The following is a 27,500-nucleotide window of genomic DNA, read 5'->3' on the forward strand; positions in this document are numbered from 1 at the left end:
TAGTGAGTGAACATGTGATGATATATTGGCCCAGTGTTTAGTAATGCCAGTAGTAGTGATGTCATAGTGAGTGAACATGTGATGATATATTGGCCCAGTGTTTAGTAATGACAGTAGTAGTGATGTCATAGTGAGTGAACATGTGATGATATATTGGCCCAGTGTTTAGTAATGCCAGTAGTAGTGGTCCTAGTGAGTGAACATGTGATGATATATTGGCCCAGTGTTTAGTAATGCCAGTAGTAGTGGTCCTAGTGAGTGAACATGTGATGATATATTGGCCCAGTGTTTAGTAATGCCAGTAGTAGTGGTCCTAGTGAGTGAACATGTGATGATATATTGGCCCAGTGTTTAGTAATGACAGTAGTAGTGGTCCTAGTGAGTGAACATGTGATGTGATATGCACATTGTGTTCTGTCTGTGTGGAACTGTTCATTGGCTGTGTAACATCATGTGTGATATCTGTAAAGCTGAACCGACTCCCAGTAGTAAAACTGATGTTATTCTGATCCAAAGACTCTTTCTGTTAGATAAAAGGCCACTCACAGATTATCCCCTGGACACTATCCATTATATCCAAAGGTTAATGAGTAATCGTGATTTCAATATTGACCAAAATAACCATGATTATGATTATTTTCCATAAATCGAGCAGCCCTAAAGCAACGAGAGTCACACTGGCCGCACTGTCTCGGCCTTCAGTAATCTTCGGTCCGACTGTTTGACGGCTTCTTGACACAACACCAGGATTTCTAAGTCGATGTGATGATTTATACTTGTCTTTGTCAAAAAGGTATGAGATTTACTGGAAAACCCCCAAACCAGATGTCTATAGTCAGGCTCAGGAACATCAGACGAAGACCACGAGTCCAGCTGGGTTTCTGACAGTGCGTGCTCTGCCAAAGCCCAAAATACCAGGACCCGTTGAGTTCTTTATCCCCAATGCAGCACAAGCAGAATTCATATTACACTACCACTGTTTTCTGTCAGATCAACGTTTTGAGACGCACTCGAGAGCAGCTTGAAGACGGAGGGACTGAGAAAACCGTCAGCTGTTCATTGCTTGTTTTAAAGCGCCCATATTCTGCTCTTTTTCAGGTTTATAATTGTATTTTAGAGGTTGTACCAGAATAGGTTTAGATAGTTTAATTTTCAAAAAACATATTTTTGTCGTACTGCACATTGCTGCAGCTCTTCTTTTCACCCTGTTTGTTGAGCTCTCTGTTTTAGCTACAGAGTGAGACCTCTCAACTTCTGTTACATCTTTGTTGGCAGTCGCACATGCTCAGTAGCTAGGTAAGGACTACTAGCCAGTCAGAAGCAGAGTATGAGGGCCCTGACAGTACCTAGGTAAGGACTACTAGCCAGTCAGAAGCAGAGTATGAGGGCGTGTCCTGACAGTACCTAGGTAAGGACTACTAGCCAGTCAGAAGCAGAGTATGAGGGCGTGCCCTGACAGTAGCTAGGTAAGGACTACTAGCCAGTCAGAAGCAGAGTAGTGCTACTGCGGTAGCTAGGTAAGGACTACTAGCCAGTCAGAAGCAGAGTATGAGGGCGTGCCCTGACAGTACCTAGGTAAGGACTACTAGCCAGTCAGAAGCAGAGTATGAGGGCGTGCCCTGACAGTACCTGGGTAAGGACTACTAGCCAGTCAGAAGCAGTTGGTGAACAGTGTTTTCTGTTGGAGATGGTAAGTCCCTTTGGGGGGGACTTTGGGCTTTTTCACTTTGTAAACCTATAACATGCACAAAAAAAGATATAACACAATAAAGCAGGGGTCTCAAACTCAATTTACCTGGGGGCCACTGGGGGCAGAGTCTGGGTGAGGCTGGGCCCCATCAGGTTTTCCACAAGAAAAGATTTGTTAAAAAAATTCCAATCTTCTCAAATCTCTTTATTTTTATTATTTATATTCTTTTATCCCGCCGCGTACGCATCACTTTGATTTACTTTGTCAGAGAGAGAGACCTCATATTAACTCTCTAAGTGCCATTGACGTGTATGTATAAATATATAGGGGGACAATTTTTTTTATATAAACTGTTAAATGGCACTTTCTGGAGAGTTTTGGAGAAATTGAGACTTACATATGTGCAAAACTGCAAGGTTAAGAGCCTATACTCTGCATTGTTGTAGTATCATCAGGTATTAGGGTATTTAGCATTTGCATTACTGTTAATCAGTCATCACTTGATTACACACTGTATTACCTTGTTATGATATAAGAAGTGACCCATACAATGTGCCAAACACAATGTGCCACATGAAGAGACAGTGCAGCATGATTAGCAACAGCTGAGAAGATTTGGGTCTGTGGCGACCAGGTCCACCTCACACAAACTTCTTCTCCCATTCTCTCTCTTTACTAACACACGCGCACGCACGCACGCACGCACGGCACCGATCATCATTCAAATATGTTTTCAAAAGAATCACTTTCATCAAATTTTTTGTGACATATTTAGACTGCAAGCAGGCACATCTGGACAAACGAGCAGGCTTATGTGCCGGGGCTGAGCCCAGGAGAGCCCCGGCTCAATTTAACCCCTCGTTATATATATATAACGAGGGCTATATAAATGTATATACATTTATATACGTATATATAGGCTACGTATAATGTCCTGGGGCAGCAACTTATAATAAGGGAAGTGTTGTGAATGCAGCGCATGTGCCCAATAGAAACGAGGCAGCCAGCCAGGCACGGAAGAAACCACTCCATGGCAACGCTGCTGTAACTTTCACTCGTTGAGGAATGTTTCTCTGCTTGCATCAAGCCCGGCCGATGTCCCGCCCCCGAGAGCCATATACCCCACCGTGATTGGTGGGTTCGTTCAGCTCCGCACACAACACTGTAAAGTACCATACATATCAAACTCGCGGACCGCACTAACATTAAACTTTCATATTAAAGGCGGGGGCCACAAACGATCGTCCCGCGGGCCGCAATTGGCCCGCGGGCCGCGAGTTTGAGACCCCTGCAATAAAGGAAAGGGGGAAAAAGCCAAAAAGCAGAATATGAGCACTCTAAAACTTTCTTGAGGACCATAGCTCGTACCTGATAAGCCATGGGGGAAGGTGTCGGGTGGTAGCTGGCTGGAGAGTGGGTGTTCTGGTAGCCGACCGGTGAGGGCGCCACCTGGTGGTAGCTCTGGGGACTCGGACTGGGCTGGTAGGAGCCCTGAGGGGACGGGGCCGCATAGGGAGAATACTGCTCCGTGTTATACCTGCACACACACGGACAGAAACACACACACGGACAGACAGACAGACGCACACACACACGCACAGACAGACAGACAGACGCACACACACGCACAGACAGACAGACAGACAGACAGACACACACACGCACAGACAGACAGACAGACAGACAGACGCACACACACAGACAGACAGACAGACAGGCACGCACAGACACGCACAGACAGACAGACAGACAGACGCACACACGCACAGACAGACGCACACGCACAGACAGACAGACGGACAGACAGACAGACAGACAGACGCACACGCACAGACAGACAGACAGACGCACAGACAGACAGACAGACAGACGCACAGACAGACAGACAGACGCACAGACAGACAGACAGACGGACACAGATTAATGTCTTTACTCTCGATATTGTGTCCTGGTGATTTAAGGTTATTCCAAATATGTGTGAACATATTTCTAACCAGAATCTTAACCTCTCTGCTGCCAGAAGCGAGAGATGAATGTTCATTCCAAGAAAGGGTAATAAAATGGTGTTTTTTACTGTAAGAAACGTCACTGAGAGCAGAGAGCTCGCTGCTCGGACTCACATAGCCGGCGTGCCAGGCGTCTGGGGGTTGTACTGAGGGTTGACCTGCGGAGAGGGGACTTCTGGGTAACCGGGTGTCTGGGGGTTGGGGGTCCCCCCGTAGCCCTGAGGGGACGGGGAGGGCTCGTCGTCGTAGCCGAAGTCGTACTCCTCTTCATTCCTGGAGAGCAGAGAGAAGACACAACTCTTACAATAAATACAACCAGAAAAACACACAGACACACAATTGAAGTCTCAGTTTGTGTGTGTCTCTGTGTGTGTGTTTGCGTGTGTGTGTGTCTGTGCATATGTGTATGCGGGTTTGTGTTGGTGCGTGTTTGTGTGTCTCTGTGTGTGTGTCTCTGTGTGTGTGTCTCTGTGCATGTCTCTGCGCATGTGTGTCTCTGTGTGCGTCTCTGCGTGTGTGTGCGCATGCCTGTGTGTCTGTGCATGTGTCTGTGTGTCTGTGTGTCTCTGCGTGCGTGTCTGTGTGTCTGTGTGTGTGTCTGTGCGCATGCCTGTGTCTCTGCGTGCGTATCTGTGCATGCGTCTGTGTGTGTGTGTCTGTGCGCATGCCTGTGTCTCTGTGTGCGTGTCTGTGCATGTGTCTCTGTGCATGTGTATGTCTGCCTGTGTGTGTGAGTCTGTCTTTGCGTGCATGTCTGTGTGTGTGTGTGCGTGCGTGTGTGTGTGTGTGTGTGAGTGCGTGCCTGTTACCTGGAAGGTGTGTTGGGGTTGCTGGGGTCCCAGGCTCCACTCTGACCCGGCGTCCTGCTCCCATCATGCAGTGGGGTCTGCGATCCGTAGTGAGGTGTACGACTTCCTGCTGGGCAAAAAAATAAATAAATAAAATAAAATAATCAAACCATGACAATTATATCCAGTCACATGGGAGTTATGTATATGGAGATCAGATTTAAAAAAAAAAAAATCACCAAATATTTGTATCGACTATCGGACTTAAAAATCCTCTAAAGGAGACTCCAGAGAGAGACCCGGACTACAAGTGTCTTACCTTCATGGATGGGTGTCTGGGAGCCGTACATGGGCGTTCTGGAGCCGGTACCGTACATGGGCGTCTGGGAGCCGTACATGGGCGTACGCCCGTGGGTGGAGGTCATTCCGCTGTGTCTCTTCGCTCCCCTGGAGAGAAGGACGAGATTAACGTAGGGTTAGTAATTTAGTCCAGAAGCCCCTGACTGCAGACCTCAATGTGGGCGGAGTTAAACGTTTAACCCCGCCCACTCTCAAACATTGCAGCGGTTAGCCTCCACAGGCAAGCTAACGTTAGTTTAGGTAACCGCTAGCTAACCCCTAGCTGAGACAGCATGTAATAACTTTAAAAAAGACCCTCAAAATAAAACTTGAAAATAAACGTTAACGTATATAACAGCTGTTAGCTACGTCAGTTCTACTTTACTTGTGCTCATTTAAAATACAATCAACTCAATACTAATCACTCAAAGTCTTTATTGTTATTACTGTAAAGTCTTCTTTTCCCATTAAGTTTGACTTAACGTTATTTTAGACTGAATCTAGCGGTCAGCTAGCGGTTAGCTGAATTAGCTGTTAGCTAAAATAACTAAAACGTTTTAGCCATCTGTGATTGTTTGATTGCCAACGTTAGCTCAAAATGCCATTCAAGTGACAGCCTTTGTTGTGTTTTATTGCTAACTTGTAGCTAGCAGTCATTTCAAAAACGTTTTAGCTAGCTATGATTGTTTGATTGCTGACATTAGTTCAAAACCCACGTTAGCATCTAGGAGGCTACTTGATTGCTAACGTTAGCTCAAAACCCACGTTAGCATCTAGGAGGCTTCTTGATTTGCTAACATTAGCTCAAAACGCCGTTAGCATCTTAGCTAGCAGTCATTTCAAAACGTTTTAGCTAGCTAGTGCCCTAAATGTAGGGCACTAGTTTTAGCTATCTGTGATTGTTTGATTGCTAACGTTAGCTCAGAACCATAGACAGTAATTTGGAGGCTATTTGTCACAAAGTGACTCATGCGCAACTGACATCTGCACTCGACTCACATTGAATATTTAAGCATTTAGTAGCATTTAATATATCTTAGCATAAAGTTAAAAAGCAGCAGCTAGCCTTGACACGTTTCTGGTGTGTAAAGACGGAAAAATCCACGCAAAACAAACGCCACGCTCGCACCACCCAGACACAGCGTGTAGCCGGCCTCAGGTGTTCTGTCTCCGGTGGGGCTTTTGAGTACTTACATGGTAGTTAAGCGCTGTCGGTCTACAGAGATGGTCTGACAGGTGGAGTGCAGCTCTACTCTGGCCGTAGACTCCGTTGCGTCCTTCACCACACCAATGTAACCTGGGAAATGTAGGCAGACGAATCGGTACCATTAAAAACAAACTGGACACTTAGCGTGTATACAGACAGCAAATTTTCACATGTAAATGAGTGAATTAAAGATTTATTGCAATCAAACTATAGGGGTGATACTTCAGATACAGTATTAGGGGACCACTAAGGCCTATATAAAAGAAACTTCAGATACAGTATTAGGGGACCACTAAGGTCTATATAAAAGAGACTTCAGATACAGTATTAGGGGACCACTAAGGTCTATATAAAAGAGACTTCAGATACAGTATTAGGGGACCACTAAGGTCTATATAAAAGAGACTTCAGATACAGTATTAGGGGACCACTAAGGTCTATATAAAAGAGACTTCAGATACAGTATTAGGGGACCACTAAGGTCTATATACAGTGCCTTGCGAAAGTATTCGGCCCCCTTGAACGTTTCGACCTTTTGCCACATTTCAGGCCTCAAACATAAAGATATAAAACTGTAATTTTTTGTGAAGAATCAACAACAAGTGGGTCCCAATTATGAAGTGGGGGAACGAAATTCATTGGCTATTTCAAACTTTTTAACAAATAAAAACTGAAAAAGTGGGGTGCAAAATTATTCAGCCCCTTTACTTTCAGTGCAGAAACTCTCTCCAGAAGTTCAGTGAGGATCTCTGAATGATCCAATGTTGACCTAAATGACTAATGATGATAAATAGAATCCAGCTGTGTGTAATCAAGTCTCCGTATAAATGCACCTGCTCTGTGATGGTCTCAGAGGTCCGTGTAAAGGCGCAGAGAGCATCATGAAGAACAAGGAAACACACCAGGCAGGTCCGAGATACTGTTGTGGAGAAGTTTAAAGCCCGGTTTGGATACAAAAAGATTTCCCAAGCTTTAAACATCCCAAGGAGCACTGTGCAAGCGATAATATTGAAATGGAAGGAGTATCAGACCACTACAAATCTACGGAAACCCGGCCGTCCCTCTAAACTTTCAGCTCATACAATGAGAAGACTGATCAGAGATGCAGCCAAGAGGCCCATGATCACTCTGGATGAACTGCAGAGATCTACAGCTGAGGTGGGAGACTCTGTCCATAGGACAACAATCAATTGTATACTGCACAAATCGGGCCCTTTATGGAAGAGTGGCAAGAAGAAAGCCATTTCTTAAAGATATCCATAAAAAGTGTGTCGTTAAAAAGTTTGCCAAAAGCCACCTGGGAGACACACCAAACATGTGGAAGAAGGTGCTGTGGTCAGATGAAACCAAAATCGAACTTTTTGGCAACAATGCAAAACGTTATGTTTGGCATAAAAGCAACACAGCTCATCACCCTGAACACACCATCCCCACTGTCAAACATGGTGGTGGCAGCATCATGGTTTGGGCCTGCTTTTCTTCAGCAGGGACAGGGAAGATGGTTAAAATTGATGGGAAGATGGATGGAGCCAAATACAGGACCATTCTGGAAGAAAACCTGATGGAGTCTGCAAAGACCTGAGACTGGGACGGAGATTTGTCTTCCAACAAGACAATGATCCAAAACATAAAGCAAAATCTACAATGGAATGGTTCACAAATAAACATATCCAGGTGTTAGAATGGCCAAGTCAAAGTCCAGACCTGAATCCAATCTAGAATCTGTGGAAAGAACTGAAAACTGCTGTTCACAAACGCTCTCCATCCAACCTCACTGAGCTCGAGCTGTTTTGCAAGGAGGAGAATGGGCAAAAATGTCAGTCTCTCGATGTGCAAAACTGATAGAGACATACCCTAGCGACTTACAGCTGTATCGCAGCAAAAGGTGGCGCTACAAAGTATTAACTTAAGGGGGCTGAATAATTTTGCACGCCCAATATTTCAGTTTTTTATTTGTTTAAAAGGTTTGAAATATCCAATAAATTTCGTTCCACTTCATGATTGTGTCCCATTTGTTGTTGATTCTTCACAAAAAATTACAGTTTTATATCTTTATGTTTGAGGCCTGAAATGTGGCAAAAGGTCGAAAAGTTCAAGGGGGCCGAATACTTTCGCAAGGCACTGTAAAAGAGACTTCAGATACAGTATTAGGGGACCACTAAGGTCTATATAAAAGAGACTTCAGATACAGTATTAGGGGACCACTAAGGTCTATATAAAGAGACTTCAGATAAAGTATTAGGGGACCACTAAGGTCTATATAAAAGAGACTTCAGATACAGTATTAGGGGACCACTAAGGTCTATATAAAAGAGACTTCAGATACAGTATTAGGGGACCACTAAGGCCTATATAAAAGAGACTTCAGATAAAGTATTAGGGGACCACTAAGGCCTATATAAAAGAGACTTCAGATACAGTATTAGGGGACCACTAAGGCCTATATAAAAGAGACTTCAGATACAGTATTAGAGGACCACTAAGGCCTATATAAAAGAGACTTCAGATACAGTATTAGGGGACCACTAAGGCCTATATAAAAGAGACTTCAGATACAGTATTAGGGGACCACTAAGGTCTATATAAAAGAGACTTCAGATACAGTATTAGGGGACCACTAAGGTCTATATAAAAGAGACTTCAGACACAGTATTAGGGGACCACTAAGGTCTATATAAAAGCATCCAAAAAGCAGTATGTCATGGGACCTTTAATACTGGACCAATGTCAAATATTCCTGTTCCAATCAGTCACTTACATGCAGAAACATGGGGAAAAGTTACCCTTTAAATTACGCAACAGGTCACTTCCTGGTCATACCTTTGTAAGGACCCTGCGAGATGCGGACCGTCTGACCAATCAGCTCGTTGTCTCTGCGTCCTCTGCCCCGGCCCATTCCTCCTCCTCCTCCTCCTCCCCCCCCTACCTCCCTCCCCTCCTCCTCCTCCCTCTCTGGAGAAACCTGCAGGGGGAGAACACAGTGTGTTTATGTATAAAAAAAAAAAAAAAAAAAAAAAAAAAAAAAGACAAAGAGCGATTTAAGCGTTAACACCTGCCTGGGATTCTCTACTAAAGAAATAAAAATAATCTTTGCACAGAAGTGCTGTCTCCGAGTGTCCCCGGCGTTTAAACGCCCGTGGCCTCTGATTTACTTGGAGTGACTTTTGGCCGAGGCGGTGTTTGTATCCAGCTGGCGACAAAGAGAGACCCTTGTATTTAGGCGGCGAGAAGATTGATTAAGATCACAAAGCTGCAGTGGAGAAAACTTTTTAAAAAAAAGAGTAAGAAATTGAGTGCTGTGCTGAATGTTCTGAGCCGCTGTTTGGCGCTTATTTCAGTCAGTTATGACCAGGGGCTGGGCTGTGCAATTAATCAATAATGTAATGTCTCCTTCCTTCCTTCCTTCCTTTCCTTCCTTCCTTCCTTCCTTCCTTCCTTCCTTCCTTCCTTCCTTCCTTCCTTCCTTCCTTCCTCCTTTCCTCCTTTGTCTCTTTCCTTCCTTCCTTTCCTTCCTCTTTACTTTCTTTCTGTCCTTCCTTTCTGTCTCCCTCCTTCCTCTTCCTTTCCTTCCTTTCGGTCTCTTTCCTTCCTCTTCCTTTCCTTCCTTTCGGTCTCTTTCCTTCCTCTCCCTTTCCTTCCTTTCGGTCTCTTTCTTTCCTCTCCCTTTCGGTCTCTTTCCTTCCTCTCCCTTTCGGTCTCTTTCCTTCCTCTCCCTTTCCTTCCTTTCGGTCTCTTTCTTTCCTCTCCCTTTCGGTCTCTTTCCTTCCTCGCTCTTTCCTTCCTCTCCCTTTCCTTCCTTTCGGTCTCTTTCTTTCCTCTCCCTTTCCTTCCTTCCTTTCGGTCTCTTTCCTTCCTCTCCCTTTCCTTCCTTTCGGTCTCTTTCTTTCCTCTCCCTTTCTTTCCTTTCGGTCTCTTTCTTTCCTCTCCCTTTCCTTCCTTCCTTTCGGTCTCTTTCTTTCCTCTCCCTTTCCTTCCTTCCTTCCTTTCGGTCTCTTTCCTTCCTCTCCCTTTCCTCCCTCGCTCTTTCCTTCCTCTCCCTTTCCTTCCTTTCGGTCTCTTTCCTTCCTCTCTCTTTTCGTCCTCTCCCTCTCCATCCTTTCGGTCTCTTTCCTTCCTCTCTCTCTTTCCTTCCTTTACTTTTGCAAGTAAACTGAAAAAATAAAGTTTAAATAGGAAAAGTATTAAAGGCAAAGTTCACAGCTGTATGTGTTTTTTTTAAAACAGTTGATTTATTTGACCCTTTTCCACTGTTTTTTTTTTAAGTTCAATAATTGCAACATCTTTCCAGAAGTCAACGAGTAATCGTGTTAAAATTATCGGGATTTCAATATCGATCAAAATAATCGTAATCTCAAATTTTAAAAGATTCTCGCGGGCAGTTAAATACTTCCCCTTTAGACCATCAGACCTGCTCTCACTAACGCTTTTTATTCCATTGTTGTGTATATCTATGTATTGCACCTTCGGTGTAAATAATCTATTTACATTGTCTTAACTGTCTTTGTTGTATAACCATGTTATGTTTATTGTTTTTTCATGTACTTAACTCTGTTATGTCATAATTGTGGAGGACTACAGATGGAAAGTAGCATAATGCTAAATCTGGTGCATCTTTTTAATGTAACTGCACATTGTCCTGCTAAGTAACTTGTTATATTGTCGGCTAGTTTCATTCATAATAAAACATCAGATTTTATAAACCACATGTGTTTTGTGTGCAGGAATCTTTATGTGTAAAGGAACTAGTAACTAAAGGAACTAGTAACTAAAGCTGGAACAGATGAATGTAGCGGAGTAAAAAGTACAATATTCCTCTCTGAAATGTAGAAAGTAGAAAGTGGCATGAAAAGAATAAGACTACAAGTAAAGTACAAGTACCTCAACATTTGGACTTAAAGTACAGTACTGGAGTAAATGTACTTTAGTTACATTCCACCGCTGAATGTCACATCTTGGATTTTGAAGAAAACATAAAAGAATCTTTCCACTGAAGTGCCGTCTCAAGCGTCTGCTGAGAACTTCATATTGTTGAACACGCACATACGAGGAAGGCCAAAAACAGAATCACCGGTGCTAAGAAAATGTGTGGCTTCTGATTTACTTGGAGTGACTTTTGGCCGAGTGGGTGTTTATCCAGCTGGCAACGCTTCACCAAAGAGAGACCCTTGTATTTAGACGGAGAGACGATCGATTAAATTCAGTTCAGGTTAAGTTCAAGTTGCTGAATGTTCTGGGCCGCGTCAGTTGTGACCAGGGCTGGGTCACTTTGGTTACCGGTACCCAGATTTTTCACCATTCTGATGCCGAATCGGTACTTCCCCTCTCCTTCCTTCCCTTCTGTCTCCTTCCTTCCCTTCTGTCTCCTTCCTTCCTTCCTGTCTCCTTCCTTCCTTCCTGTCTCCTTCTTTTCTCTCCAGCCAGTTGTGTGTTTAATGGTCTAATCATCCCAGCTGGACTAGTAGGCCGTTCTATTGTTGGCTAGTTTCATCCATTCATCCATAAATTGCATCCATCCATCCATCCATCCATCCATCCATCTATCTATAAATTGCAGGAACGTCTGTCTGTCTGTCTGTGTGGGTGTTAAGCGCATATCTCTCGAACCGTTAGTCCGATGGATTTCAGACTTGACAGGCGTCTTGCTATGGGCACGAGCAAGTGCAGTGCCAAGTTTGACGTTGTTTGGATTAGAAATGCAAAAGATATCGTTAAATATATAATCGGTAAAAGAATCACACGTTGGCTTTTGCCGCTCTAGCCGCTGGCCACTCCCCCTCTCACCCTGAGGACCAGAGACCGAGAGCAGCAGAGCTTTGGCAGCTAAAATGTGACAATACACCTCAGACCCACTAAAATGTCCAAAGTAGCACTACTAAACAAACAACAATTCCCAAATTTAAGGATGGTTCAGAATCCCACACGTGCAAAGCACAACCAGCTACAGACAACAGTGCAGACAGAGCGTGGTGTGCGAGATGTATCTGTATATATATGTGCGTCTGTTTGGGAAGGTAACCTGCACATCAGCAGACGCCACGTGCAGAACGCTTTAGAACAGCGAGGGGACTCTTTTCCTGCTGTTGTATTAAACTGCTGTGAGCTGGCAGAACATAACGTCAGCCTAATCTCTGAGATTATTCCTTCAGAGCGCTCTGCAATGCCCATACTGTCTGATTACTCCACATTTTCATTGTGATATTTTGTGATTATATTCTGAATCTGCAGCGTTCTCTGTCAGGTAAATATAGCAGGACAATGTCTTTCTCTGATGTAGACGTAGCCTACGCTGTGAGTCAGTAGGAGGCTATACAGTGGAGTTGCATATGAAGTGGTTTGGGGTCTTTCTGTAAGTCATTTTGGTTTTGATGAATTCTACAAGCAGCAATACCACAGGCCAAGTAATCGCCCGTTCCAAACAGGCACATTTTGAACGGGCACTGCACTAGTTCATAATAAAACATCAGATTTTATAAACTACATGTGTTTTGTGTGCAGGAATCTTTAAAAGGTGCCCTGCCATACAAAACTGTTTTTCCTTGCATTTTCTGAAATCTGTGAGGTCCATATGTGTGTGTGTGTTATGTGGTGAATGTGAAAATGAACTGCTACCTCCTCTGTCAGCTCTAGACACTGAACAGAAATAAGAGGAGAAATCAGACCAATCACAACAGCTGGTCAGTCTGACATCATACTGCCTGAGCTCATTACTATTCATGAGCTCGCCCAGTTGGGCTGGGGTAAAGGATTCTGACAGCCAGGCTCTCATTGGCTAGCTGTTAGCCAATCAGATTCCAGCAGCTTAGCTTGTTGAATATTAATGAGAACTGGCAGAAATCGAGCCGAGTCTTCCTGCAGGCTTTCTATACTCAACAGACTCTGTTGTCTCTTTTAAAAAGGATCTGAAAACATGTTTATTTAGGAAAGCTTTTGGTTGATGGGTTTTCACTAGTGTCACTTTAATTTGACATATGTATATACATTTTATATTGTTTGTGTTACCTATTCTTTTGTACAGCACTTTGTGATTTTATCTGTGAAAAGCGCTTTATAAAATAAATTTTACTTACTTACTTACTCTATACCACGCTAGAATGGCTCGAAACAAGGTAACCAAGGTTACAGAGTCCAAGGTAGACCTTCGGACATCACCACAAAGTCATGAAATACGTGTGGCAGGGCACCTTTAACCGTGAAGTAACTAGTAACTGAAGCTGTAACAGATGAATGTAATGGAGTAAAAAGTAAAAAATTTTCTCTCTGAAATGTAGCGGAGTAGAAAAGACTACAAGTACAAGTACCTCAACATCTGGACTTAAAGTACAGTACTGGAGTAAATGTACTTTAGTTACATTCCACCGCTGAATGTCACATCTTGGATTTTGAAGAAAACATAAAAAGAAATCTTTCCACTGAAGTCCCGTCTCAAGCGTCCCGTTGTTTCACTGCTATTGTTGAACACGCACATACGAGGACGGCCAAAAACAGAATCACGGTGCTAAGAAAACGTGTGGCTTCTGATTTACTTGGAGTGACTTTTGGCCGAGTCGGTGTTTATCCAGCAGGCAACGCTTCACCAAAGAGAGACCCTTGTATTTAGGCGCCGAGACGATTGGTTAAGATCAGTTCAGGTTGAGTTCAAGTTGCTGTGCTGAATGTTCTGGGCCGCTTATTTGGCGCTTAGTTCAGTCAGTTGTGACCAGGGCTGGGTCACTTTCGCCACCCAGATTTTTACGATTTCTGATGCCGAACCGGTACTTTTTTGAAACAATTCCAATTCCTAAACCGATTAGGGGAAGCACTGGGTACCAAAGCTGTGACTTCGATACCGGTTCCTAAATTATCCTTTTTTCCCATAACAATTTCATAACATCACATATCCTTTTATTAATTTCTCAGCTCCAACTACGTCTCTGTGCTTAACGTAGAGTTGTGCCTGCCTGCCTCTACGGCGAGTTAACGTCAGACAGCCAATCGGCATCATTACTAGATCTTGGTAGTAGTCGCACGCTGCGTGCTGATTGGCTCACTGACTCCGATGAGATTCACTCCTCCGGTATTGAATAACGAGGCATTTTTCCGATACTTTCAGAGGCAATTCGGTACCCAGCCCTAGTTATGACATTAAAATCAACTTCTCCATCATACCTGGAGTCAGATCCATTTGAAGAAGACCTGTGTAATGTCTCTTTTAGTAGTTTGTAAAGTAACTATTTATTTCTTCTATGTTATATTATTTGACTTCACCTTCGCCTAATTATATTCATGGACCTTTAACACACTTGATTGGGTATTTTCAAGGCATACTGTTTCTGCCTTCCCTGCTGTACCTGTAAAGCACTGTGGGTCAACTTTTGTTCGTTTAAATGTGCTATACAAATTAAATGACCTGACTTGACTTGACTTGAGATCGGGAAGTGGTTTTTGGATGCTGGTGTGAAACCCGAGCAGCCGGACAAAGGTCTCTCGAGCCCCTCCACCGTTATGCTTTGTGCTGACGTGGAATAAGTTCTTGACACTCACTTCCTCCTCCGTGGTGCATGGGACTGCTGATGCGAGGGCTCATTGGAGCGAATCCTCCCACGGTGAAGTTGGTCACATCTCGGGGCTGAAATGAGGGAAGAAAAACATTTTATTTTTTTTTTTTTACTTATGATGTGAAAATCGAGATTCAAGGTGCTTTATTTGGTCACGTGCTCAACAATAACAGGCGTAGCCGTCGGCAATGGGAATCTAAAGCCTCAGGGCAGCTCTGAAAAATGCTCACAAGTAAAAGCAAAATCTGAATCTGAGACTCAATCGTATTTGCCGGAGCTTTCAAATGTCCACACAATCGTCCAATCAGACGCTCAAAAATCTTGGATACCGAAGTCTCGCAATTGCCACACCGTCCTCCACAGCGCTGCGGAGGAAGGTCTGACTAGTCCGCACAGCATTCTGGGATGGGAGAGAAACGTGCTCTGGTTTAATTGGCATTTCTTTAAACCGATCACAGTCGTCTTGGGGGCGGGGCTAAGAGCCGGACGGAGCCACGGTGCCTCTGCTAAACAGTCTCAGGAAGGAACTTGTTTTGGTGTTTTTGTCCTGCTACACCCTGCTACGCCCTGCTACCTCCTGCTACACCCTGCTGACTCCTGCTACACCCTGCTACCTCCTGCTACACCCTGCTGACTCCTGCTACACCCTGCTACCTCCTGCATACCCCGCTGCTCCGCTACACCCTGCGACTCTGCTACACCCTGCTGCTCCTGCTACACCTGCTACCTCCTTGCTACACCCTGCTGGACTCCTGCTACACCCTGCTACCTCCTCACCCCTGCTGACTCCGCTACCTCCGCTACACCCGCGACTCCTGCTACCTCCTGCACACCCTGCTGACTCCTGCTACCTTGCACACCCTGCTGACTCCTGCTACACCCACCTCCCTGCTAAGCACCGCTGACTCCTGCTACACCCTCTACCTCCTCACACCCTTTGACTCCTACTACCTGCTACACCCTGCTACTCCTACACCCTGCTACCTCCTGCTCTGCTACACCCTACGCCTCTTGCTACACCCCCTGCTGACTCCTGCTACACCCTGCTACCTCCTGCTACACCCTGCTGACTCCTGCTACACCCTGCTACCTCCTGCTACACCCTGCTGACTCCTGCTACACCCTGCTACACCCTGCTGACTCCTGCTACACCCTGCTACCTCCTGCTACACCCTGCTACCTCCTACACCCTGCTGACTCCTGCTACCCCCTGCTACCTCCTGCTACACCCTGCTACCTCCTGCTACCCCCTGCTGACTCCTGCTACACCCTGCTACCTCCTGCTACACCCTGTTGACCTCCACGCCTCTGCTACACCCCGTGACCCTGCTACACCCTGCTACCTCTCCTGCTACACCCCTGCTGACTCTGCTACACCCTGCTACACCTTGCTGACTCTGCTACACCCTCTACCTCCCACAGCCTGCTACACCTCTGCTGACTCCTGCTACACCCGCTACCTCCTGCTACACCCGCTGGACTCCTGCTACACCCCTGCTAACCCCGCTGACTCCCTACACCTCCCACCCCTGCTACACCCTGCTACCCCCTGCTACCTCCTGCTACACCCTGCTGACTCCTGCTCACTCCTGCTACCTCCTGCTACACCCTGTTGACTCCTGCACGACTCTGCTACACCCGCTGACTCCCTACACCCTGCTACCCTCCTGCTACCTCCCATACTCTGCTAACACCCTGCTACTCCTACACCCTCTACCTCCCTACCTCCTGCTACACCCTGCTACCCTGCTACTCTGCTACACCCTGCTGACTCCGCTACCTCTCTACCAGCCTCCCTACCTCCCCAAGCCCTGCTGGACTCCCTGCTACACCCTAATACCTCCTAAGCACTCCTGATGACTCCCATGCTACACCCTTGCTACCTCCCATACACCCTGCTAAGCCCGCTGGACCCTGCTACACCCTGCTACTGCTACATACACCCCTGCTGACTCCTGCTACACCCTCTACCTCGCTACACCCTCTGCTGACTCCGCTACACCCTGCTGACTCTGCTACACCCTGTCCTCCTGCCACCCTCTGCTAAGCACCCTGCTGACTCCGCTACACCCTACTCTCCCTGCTACACCCTGCTGACCTCTGCTACACCCTGCTACACCCTGTTGACTCCCTGCTACCTCCTCACACCATGCTACATTCCTACCTCCCTGCTAACCTAGCTACCTCCTGCTACACCCAGCTACCTCCTGCTACCCCCTTCTACCTCCTGCTACACTCTGCTACCTCCTGCTACACCCTGCTGACTCCTGCTACACCCTGCTACACCCTGCTGACTCCCTGCTACCTCCTGCTACCCTACCTACTCTACACCCTGCTACCTCCTGCTAACTCCTGTTGACTCCTGCTACCCTACACTCCTACACCCCTGTGACTCCTGCTACACCCCTCTACCTCCTCTACACCCCTGCTACCTCCGCTACACCCTGCTAAGCCCCTACTGACTCCCTGTTACACCCTGCTACCCTGCTACACCCCGCTGACTCCTGTACACCCCGCTACCTCCCTAAACCCCCTACCTCCCTGCTACACCTCCTACCTCCTGCTAACACCCGTGACTCCTTGCTACACCCTGCTACCTCCTCACCCCTGCTGACTCCTGCTACCCTGCTACACCCTGCTGACTCCTGCTACACCCTGCTACCTCCTGCTACACCCTGCTGACTCCTACACCCCTGCTACACCCTGCTTACTCCTGCTACCTCCTGCTACACCAGCTACATTCTGCTACCTCCTGCTACACCCTGCTACACCCTGCTACCTCCTGCTACACCATGCTACATTCTGCTACCTCCTGCTACGCCCTGCTGACTCCTGCTACACCCTTCTACGTCCTGCTATGCCCTGACATGTCCTGCTACGCCCTGCTGCATCCTGCTATGCCTTGCTATTCCATGCTACACCCTTCTACGTCCTGTTGCACGACAAAACTACTACAACTACTATTTCTAGTCATAGTTCCATTATCTTTATGGTGAACAATAATTATTGCCACTGTTCATCACACCCCCAACCGGCACCGTCAGACACCTCCTACCAAGAGCCTGGGTCTGTCCTGTCTGACACCTCCTACCAAGAGCCTGGGTCTGTCCTGTCTGACACCTCCTACCAAGAACCTGGGTCTGTCCCGTCAGACACCTCCTACCAAGAGCCTGAGTCTGTCCCGTCAGACACCTCCTACCAAGAGCCTGAGTCTGTCCCTCAGACACCTCCTACCAAGAGCCTGGGTCTGTCCCACAGACACCTCTCTACCAAGAGCCTGGGTCTGTCCCACAGACACCTCTTACCAAGAGCCTGGGTCGTCCCAGCACACCTCCTACCAAGAGCCTGAGTCTGTCCCGCCAGACACCTCCTACCAAGAGCCTGTCTGTCCCAGCAGACACCTCCTACCAAGAGCCTGGGTCTGTCCCACAGACACCTCCTACCAAGAGCCTGGGTCTGTCCCACAGACACCTCTTACTAAGAGCCTGGTCTGTCCTGTCAGACACCTCCTACCAAGAGCCTGGGTCTGTCCTGTCAGACACCTCCTACCAAGAGCCTGAGTCTGTCCCACAGACACCTCTTACCAAGAGCCTGGGTCTGTCCTGTCAGACACCTCTTACCAAGAGCCTGGGTCTGTCCGCCAGACACCTCTTACCAAGAGCCTGGGTCTGTCCCGCCAGACACCTCCTACCAAGAGCCTGGTCTGTCCCACAGACACCTCCTACCAAGAGCCTGGGTCTGTCCCGTCAGACACCTCTTACTGCAAGAGCCTGGGTCTGTCCTGTCAGACACCTCTTACCAAGAGCCTGAGTCTGTCCCGTCAGACACCTCCTACCAAGAGCCTGGGTCTGTCCCGTCAGACACCTCCTACCAAGAGCCTGGGTCTGTCCCAGTTTTCTCCCTGAATGGGAAATTTTCCTCGCCACTGTAACACTATATGCTTGCTCTTACTGGAATAGTTGGGTCTTCGTAAATGATAGTGTGGTCTAGACCTGCTCTATCCGCAAACTGTGTTGAGATAACTCTTGTTATGATTTGATACTATAAATAAAATTGAATTGAATGTGCCACCGACCTTGGATCCGCCGGCCAACACCAGGTGTCGGGTCTTGCAGACGAACATGCCTCCATTCTCCACCAGCTTCTTACAGTGGAGGAAGGCGAAGCCTCGGAACAGGTGGCGGATCTCCCCTTCGCGGCCCTGCGGGGGAACAAACACTGCGTGGTTAACGTGCTTACTCTGCACGACTCTGCACACTACGCGTCTGCAAGATGCAAATAAGCAAATGAAATGTCTGAATAGAGCAAAAACAACATTAGTAGGGCTGCACGATATGAGGAAAATACGCAGTAACGTTGTTGAATATCACGATAACGATATAACTTGACATGAAAGGAAATCATTTCCAACTTTTCTGTTCAGTTCAAGTTTATCGTCATATGCGTATTAGTAGAAAGTACCACAGCGATGAAATACAACGTGCCTTAGCGCTCTCTCAGCACCGGTCAGTAATAACAATTTGAAAAACATAACAGCATTTAAAACATTATAGAATATCCAAACACAATATACATATAAGTTCAGACCACAGCCCTCCTTCCTGTTGTGCTATCGTTCAATAACCTTATCACCTGGGGGTAAAAACTATTCCTAAAAACATGTTGTGCGCGTTTGGATGTTCTGCGAGCGTCTCCCTGATGGAAGGTGGGAGAAGAGATCGTGTGTTGTTTTATTGAACAAATTCAGCGTTGAATTGAATATAAAAAGGCAGCACTAAAAAAATTAATGACGAGATAAATTTTGAAGTGCAGTTTTCTGTCGATATTGTCTTTCAACTATCGCACTAAATCTCCGAGTGCCTTTCGCGATTTATTGTGCCAGTTGGTATCGGGATGCAGATATAAAAACGGTGTATTGTGCAGCCCTAAACATTAGTGAAAAGTTTAGGACAGAGACGAAGTTTATTTTGGGTTATGGAAGAGATGTCGTTTATTCGTCACGGTGTTTTAAAAAGGTGTGAATGTCCACATTTTAAAGCTATAGTGCGTAGTTTCTGTCGCCCCCATGAGGAATTCTAAGTAATGACAACAAAACTGTCAACGCGCCCACATGATACAAGTCTTCCGTGATCACGCACCTAGTTGCTAGTAGCCAAGGAGGACACGGAGGATTAAAAACAACATGATGGACTCATGACTCTTCAAAAGAGGTCATTATCTTCTTGAGTTTCTGCGCGGGAAAGTCTCCGGACGCTACAATCTTCTGAACGTAGTCACACTGAGATCCAGAGAGAGTTGTGTGGAGCTGATAGTCTTAATTAGCTTTGGAGCAACTCATTTGGCAACGGCTTGAATGTAATGGGCGCTCATTAATATCAAAAAGTTACGCACTAGAGCTTGAATTCCCTAAGTTTTTATTTTGTCTGTCTCTTTTTGTCTTTTATGACCTCACACCAAATGATGGAGACGACGGGAGAGCCCCACGAGACTCTAGCAAGACTCTCAGGATTTCATTCAGATATTGTAGAAGTTTGAAAAGCCGTGTGTTATCAGGTCGGCATTACACCAAAACGATGTAAAAACAGTTAAAATAGTCTTTTCTTCTCTGAAGTCTGTGGAGCAGGCTGCAGTTTTCCATCTGCTAGTATTCAAAACAAAGATAAGATGGCGACGCAATGCAAAATAGAAAGTGTGTGTCACCGGGCTGGTTCTAAATAAGATGCACATGTGTTTTGGGGATTTTCCGGGAAACAAAGAGAAGCCTTAATGAAACAAATCTGAAGATCATCTGCTGTACAGAACCGAACCAGCGGCCCCTCGCACGCAGACTTCAGGCGTGGGAGAGACGCGACAGCATCGATGCTCTGTCTGACACAGATGACTCTGTGTGACTACGATCTTCTGAACGTAGTCACACTGAGAGATCCAGAGAGAGTTGTGTGGAGCCGATAGTCTTAATTAGTTTTGGAGCAACTAATTTGGTAGCGGCTTGAATGTAACGGACGTTACGCACTAAAGCTTTAAAGGGGTGACAGAATGCAAAACCGATTTTACCTTGTCGCAGCTGAAAAATGACAGTTTGGAGGGTAACTAGGACATACATAGAACCTCTAAATCCCATTGACACCTCTTTCCTCTGCGGAGCCCCGAGCCCCGGTAGTCCAGTAACCCAGAAACGGTGACTTTCTCCTGGGTATGGAGCGCAGCGGGGCTGCCGCTGTCTCGTCAGACTGTGTGGACCTCCTGAAGTCAGACACGTCTTACCAAATTTGCAGTTAGCCATACATTTTCGTAAAAACGGCCCATATTTCAGCTTTGAGTTGATTTCTCGCTTAAAAAAAAAAAAAGTCTCAGAAGTGAATTTAGTAACGAAACATTAGTGTCTGAAATATGAGATCTGCTGTCTCATCTCCAATGTATGTGTATATGGTTCGCTCAACCAATCAGCGCGCAGCTCATCTAAATATTCATCAGCATACCATATTTGGAAGAAAAGCTCTCGTGCCAAATAAATATGGGGCCATTTTCAGCCCAACCAATGTTACATACACCATTAGGAGACCATAAGGAACAGTGTGAAATACTCTATATAATCATTCTATCACCCCAAGAAAACTATCACACACTAACTCAAGGGGTTTAAAGAAACAAACACTTTGGAGTGTTTAACTTTTGGCTGAGTGTTTGTCACATTAATCTCTTAAGTCTTCTGTTTGGCAACTTCTTTCCAAAAGCCTGGGGGATACACATGTGATGCTCCTCTGTTCAAACTAAGTTTAACTTTCAGAGTACACAGTTGTGTCATTTAAGGGGCTGCAACCAACGCTGGTTTTCATAACGGATTCATCTGTGGATTAGGGCTGCACGATAGGAGGAAAATATGCAATAACGTTTTTGAATATCACAGATACTACCTGTGATACATAAACATATTTAAAGTGTACTCCGTTTTCTGCTGCTTTCAGTATTCTGCTAAAATACAACAAACTGCTTGTTGAGTTTAACACAAATGAAAGGAAATCATCTCCAACTTTCTTTTATTGAACCAATTATAAAAAGATGTGCGATGTCGAAACGTTCTAAAACCAGCATCTGGAGACTCCACCAGCTGAGTCACAGCAAAACAATCCTGAGCCTGAAACTATTTTTATGTTTCAATATACACTCATTAAAGTTAATTTGACTGGCAAAACAGTTAAAGTCCTTCTTACATTACACAATAATAAAAGTCATAATTTTTAAGAAGTAAAAAGGTTTTGGATCAATTTTTACTTCTTCCAACCATATGTTAAATTAAGAGTCAATGTGGATTTACATATTGCAATAATATCATAATCCTACAATGAATCATTGTGAAAACTAAACTTTCTAGATGTTGTACTACTTTGGCCAGGTCATCATCAAAAAAGTGAATTAGTACATTCATGATTTTGTCCATGCTGACATTAGCTGCTTTATTTACATTTATTTAAAACGTGGCATTGTTTATCTTTTGATATAGCTAGATGTCTAAACTCTGGGACAAGGCCGTTATGTTTAAATACCTGCCATGCTGATTCCAGACAGACAGCTTTGTCAAGGCAGTTTGGGCTTCAGGTAGCTTTCACACACTGGCCGTCGTCAATGACAAATCATGTTCCTCTATGAACGTGCACACACACCGTCACGTATTGTTTGTATCACAAACTAGGGGTGGGGGGGAAAAAATCGATACAAAATCGATATAGCATAGTATCGCGATATTTTTCCGTGGCAATACTGTATCGATACACAGACGCCAAGTATCGATCTTTTATGATATATGTGTTGGTCAGTTTGTCTGCTTGACGATCTGATTTTGCAGCAATAAAATTGAAGTGAGATGAACAGATGTATCTTTTTACATAAAACAGATGTTGACAAAATTGTCCTTTTGGGACATCTTTTGAAATTGGGAAAAATCTGAAGTTGGAAAAAAGGTAAATACATTGCAGTATATCGCAGAATATTGCAATGTGTTTAAAATCGCAATAATATCGTATCGTGACATAAGTATCGGGGTGATATCGTATCGTGAGGCCTCTGGTGATTCCCACTCCTATCACAAACACGGTCGGTCAGTAAAGGCGAAGTCGCAGCGGTAGCCGTCGTTGCCGGTAACTCACTTGTACGACAGAGTCCACGGCCCAAAGCTTTGTAACTAGCACCTGATGACTAGCAAGCACTTTCTTACCGCTGCTGCCGTCCAGTATCTTCCTTGAACACGCGCTGCAGAAGCGCCCGGCTCCCTCAGTTTGAGTGCTAATAACTGCTTCCCGTCTTCCTCTTGTCCTCTCTTCATGCCCAGCGCCATTTATTTTAACTACATTACATTCTTTTTTTACGTGTTTTTTTAGCCCCTTTTTTTTTTATTTAAATTTTTATTTTTTATATTAAATAAACCACCCATTTTGCGCCCTTCTAATTTTTTTTTTTTTTTTTCGTCCCTATTTTTTTTTTATTTTTTTAATAAATTAAAAATCTTTTTTTTTCCCCCAAAAAAAAATATAAATTTTTTCTCTTCATCACCACCCCACATAATATTTTTTTTCTAATAACTATATTTACTTCTAAAAAAAACTAAACAAAAAAACTTGCCTCCATTTTTTTTTTGCCGCGTTACCACAGAGACCACACCGCACTCTCGCTTTTTCGGCAAAGACCCGCCCTACTTTGCATCTGATTGGCTAGAACTCGTTTCATTGGTAGGTGGAAGTTCGATGATTGGTTAAATCCAGCGCATCAAAAACAAATCCCATGGGGACTTTTTAAAATTTATTTACTTTTCCAAAATAGTCAAAACGCCAGAAATATAAGAAAATAGATGAAATCAATTGACTCGAAAATATTAAACCGCATGAAAGCTCCCAATTTTAAATTTTTTTTTTTTTTTCATCAAGGCCGCACGCCGGAGATCCGGCACGGTGCCGGAATACTTTAAGCCCTGGAGACCATCAGCTGGTTCAGACCGCTGAATTGCACATATAAAAGTTATTTGAAGTGAATTGAAACTTTTCTCTGTTCGAAAACGGTTTTTGTCTCGTAGTGAATCCTCGGTCTGAACTGGGGCGTAACGCTGACGTGGACATCTGGCTGCGGATGTGACGCAGCGGAAAGGAAGCGCCCCGGTCCTTACCGAGTGCGGCCCGTCGATGACTTTGACGATGTCTTTGACGTGGATGTTGTTCTGCTCCGAGTCCAGCGCCACGGCGAAGCGGTTGTCCTTCCGGCGGTTCACCGCCTGGTGCCGCACAGTCATCACCTTCCCGTGCATGTTCAGCACCTGAGAAAAATCATTAAAAACCAAAATGTAATCTTAATTCTTCCCACATACGCACACAAACACAGTGCGATCTCATTTTAACCCACCCTAAGTATTAGGAGCAGTGGACAGCTATACATTCAGCATCCAGGGAAAGCAACTTAGGGGTTCAGTGTCTTTCTCAGGGGACACTTTGACATGTGGCCCAGGAGGAGCCGGGAATCAAACCGCCAATCTTGTGGTTGAGGGGCGACCATTGTACCCCTGAGCCAAATGATTTATTGATAAGAAAAAGATGACAATGGATTTTGGGATGTTTTATTCTCCTCTTTCTGCATAATCAAAGTCTTCCAGCCAATACTACAAGTCCTTCCAGAAGGGGTGGGTGGGTGTGTGTGTGTGTGTGTGTGTGTGTGTGTGTGTGTGTGTGTGTGTGTGTGTGTGTGTGTGTGTGTGTGTGTGTCGTAGTGGTGGTACAAAACAGTTGCACACATACTAAATGGTTGCTACAATTATAAAAAAAAAAAAAAAGGACTGTATGTGGCCCGACATGACCGCCTAGTTGATCTGGTTGCAAAGGACTTGCAAAAGATAAACTATGGACATGATAGCAAGATCTACAAGCACAGCACTGTAAAACTCAGCTGGTTTCACCATAACACAGCTGACAGGGACTACTTTACATGTTGCATTACATTACGTGTCATTTAGCTGACGCTTTTATCCAAAGTGACTTACAATTGCTATATATGTCAGAGGTCTGGAGCGACTAGGGGTTAAGTGTCTTGCTCAGGGACACATTGGTTGATGTATCGCAGTGGGAATCGAACCCGGATCTCCCGCACCAAAGGCACGTGTCACATCCACTGCGCCATCACCACCCCTACTTCAAAAAACAACCCAAACACTCCTGACATTGTAAGTGTAAATGAGCCTAAGAAATCTGTATGTATCTCTGAGGTAGGCTGCTGCTGTTGTGATCTGTACAGTGTACGGACATTTGCTACTATCCCAAACTATTGAAATATCAACCACTGGTAGATCTCATTCACCAACTTGGATGCAAGAGTAAACTAATAACCCTGGAAGTCTGGGACATGTCCATAAGAATGTGGTCAGAGGGGAGGCAGCTGGGGGGGGGGGCTGCAAGAAAAACAAAAAGGAGGCAAAAAGCAAAAGATTTTCTCTGTTTCAGCCATCATAGGGAGCATGCAGATATGGAGATGCTCCGTTAACCCTTAATGTGTTGAGTATTATGAATGGAAAGAGCTGTACAACTATGTGAGCCGTGTAGACCTGTCGCCAGGGCTGCTCGATTATGAGAAGAAAAAAAAAAACATAATCACGATTATTTCGGTCAATATTGAAATCACGATAATTTTAACACGACTACTCGTTGACTTCTGGAAAGATGCTGCAATTATTGAACTTAAAAAACACAGTGGAAACAGTCACATCTGTGGGATTTGACTTAATACTTTTCCTATTTAAACTTTATTTTTTTTTTTCCCCATTCAGAACACGAGAGGAAATAAGGAGTTTATTTGCAAAACGTAACGAGCTGAGTAATAGTTTTCCTCGATTATTCTGTTCTTTGTGATCTGTGGGAGCCCAGATCATGATCACGATTACATTTAGATTAATTGCACAGCCCTACCGGTCACCGTGGCAATGACCCTTCCCAGAGGGTTTGGATCTTTTGTGTTTTCTTGCGATGCCTTCTAGATCCAAATAAAAGCATTTAAATGTGTGTGTGTGTGTGTGTGTGTGTGTGTGTGTGTGTGTGTGTGTGTGTTGTTACCTGAAACGTCTCTCTCTCCAGTCGGACGATGACGCCGACGGTCTGCGGGTCCAGCTGGACCAGCTCGCCCCACTCGTGCTGCCCGCCGGCGTCCACGCCGGACGCCGTCTCCGAGCAGAGCTGCAGGTCCCGGGGCAACACCTTCAACTGCAGGCGCCCACACACACACACAGAGAGAGAGAGAGACACACACACACACACACACACACACACACACACACACACACACACACACACACACACACACACACACACACACACACACACACACACACACACACACACACACAAACAAACCTGATTATTAAATGATTAAATCATGTGAATAAGCGATTGGGTTGCAACAAGCCCACAGTTTTTGGTCCGGTTTGTTTTGCAAATTGGCGAAACAGCAGAACAACCGTTGCTCCGTGTGTGTTTTGGGTGTTTGCCCAAACAAACATTTCATTCTGTGGAACAATCAGCTTCATCTCTTATCGTTTTGCGAGATCAACATGTCCTCCAAACAGCGGCTGTTGCAGCTGTTTGGAGGACAGAAACGAGCAGCGAGAACCAGAGAAAGGAGAAAATAAACGATCGAGGAGTTGTACAACAAACTCTGACGGGGATAGAAGTTAAAAATAGAAACGTTGGGAGAGCAGCAGAGTCAGCGAGTCCACGGCGCCGTTATTATTCGATTATACTAACATATTATGTGGTTCGAGGGCGCAACTAGTTTTTTCTGGATCCTTCCATTCATATTGACGTCAGCTAAAGAAAAAGAAAAAAGCTGACGGAGACAAATTTCAAGTACTGTACAAGTTTCCACGAGAAAAATTGTGAGAGAGACAACAGCTGGGGCTGACATCGAGCATTAAAGTGCTCATGTTATGAAAACAAAAAATCACTTTTTCTGAGACTTGGGGTGTTATTTTGTGTCTCTGGTGCTTCCACACGCATACAAACTTTGACAAAAATCCATCCATGGTGTTCTGAGTGAGATCTGGTTTCTGAATGTGTCCTGCCTTCAGTCTCCTGGTGAGCTGGTCAAAACCTGCACGGCTTGTGACGTCACAAGCCGAAACGAGCTGGCTAACCGCAACCGTTAGCTCGTAGCGTTAGCGCTAGCATGCTACCTCGTCCTCAATAGCAAAGCACCGCTACAACACACACAAGTTCACCATAATCTACAAAAGAACTACTTCCATGTGCGCCCTGGTTTAGAAGAAGTCTCCCAGCTGATCCTGATCCTTGGAACTGACTGAAGTTGGAGAAACAGCCTTTCTTTTACTGTCTATGGAGCTAGCTGACACGATCTACGATCTGAGCTACTGAGCATGTGCAATCAAAGATAGTACAGAAGAAGAAGAAAAGAGGTCTCAGTCTGTAGCTACAACAGAGACCTGAACACAGGGTGAAAAGAGGAGCTGCAGCAGTGTACAGTACAGCAAAAATAAGGTGTTTTTTGATCATTAAACCATGTAAACCTATTCTGGTACAACCTTAAAATACAGTTATGAACCTGAAAATGAGCAGAATATGGACGCTTTAAATGAACAGCGGAGCGGAGCGGCTACCTCGTGCATGGTGAGGTCGGAGAAGAGGATGACGAAGTTCTCCTCCACGCGGACGATGAGGCCGGTGTCGCCCTCGTAGCGCCCGGCGATCACCTTCACGTGGTCGCCCATCCGGAAATACTTCCTCAACTCGTGCGCCGGGAACTCCAGCGGGTCCTGGGAGGAAGAACACGAACAGAATATCAGTTGATAACCAATCACAGGGAGGGCATTTTACAAGGGGGGGGGGGTGTGTGTAGAACAGCAGGTGTAACCAGAGCTGGGCAAGGTATCGATATTATAAATCGATATCGTGACAT

The 27,500-nt window shown here is 45.3% G+C and overlaps 1 protein-coding gene across 1 annotated transcript in view; it reads right to left on the reverse strand.

Annotated features, from left to right (window-relative positions):
• supt5h (SPT5 homolog, DSIF elongation factor subunit) overlaps nt 1–27,500 on the reverse strand; it is a 73,582-nt gene that overhangs the window by 16,905 nt on the left and 29,177 nt on the right. Inside the window, exons 18-28 of the mRNA XM_039778484.1 lie at nt 27,202–27,357; nt 25,646–25,792; nt 23,719–23,865; nt 18,640–18,765; nt 14,527–14,635; nt 8,851–8,946; nt 6,018–6,120; nt 4,804–4,931; nt 4,506–4,611; nt 3,811–3,969; nt 3,059–3,227 (exon numbers count right to left, since the gene is read on the reverse strand). Of these exons, the coding sequence (XP_039634418.1) occupies nt 3,059–3,227; nt 3,811–3,969; nt 4,506–4,611; nt 4,804–4,931; nt 6,018–6,120; nt 8,851–8,946; nt 14,527–14,635; nt 18,640–18,765; nt 23,719–23,865; nt 25,646–25,792; nt 27,202–27,357 (1,446 nt within the window). The remainder of the gene's footprint in view (nt 1–3,058; nt 3,228–3,810; nt 3,970–4,505; nt 4,612–4,803; nt 4,932–6,017; nt 6,121–8,850; nt 8,947–14,526; nt 14,636–18,639; nt 18,766–23,718; nt 23,866–25,645; nt 25,793–27,201; nt 27,358–27,500) is intronic.

This window comes from Perca fluviatilis, chromosome 2 (assembly GCF_010015445.1).
Source record: "Perca fluviatilis chromosome 2, GENO_Pfluv_1.0, whole genome shotgun sequence".
Taxonomy (NCBI): domain Eukaryota; kingdom Metazoa; phylum Chordata; class Actinopteri; order Perciformes; family Percidae; genus Perca; species Perca fluviatilis.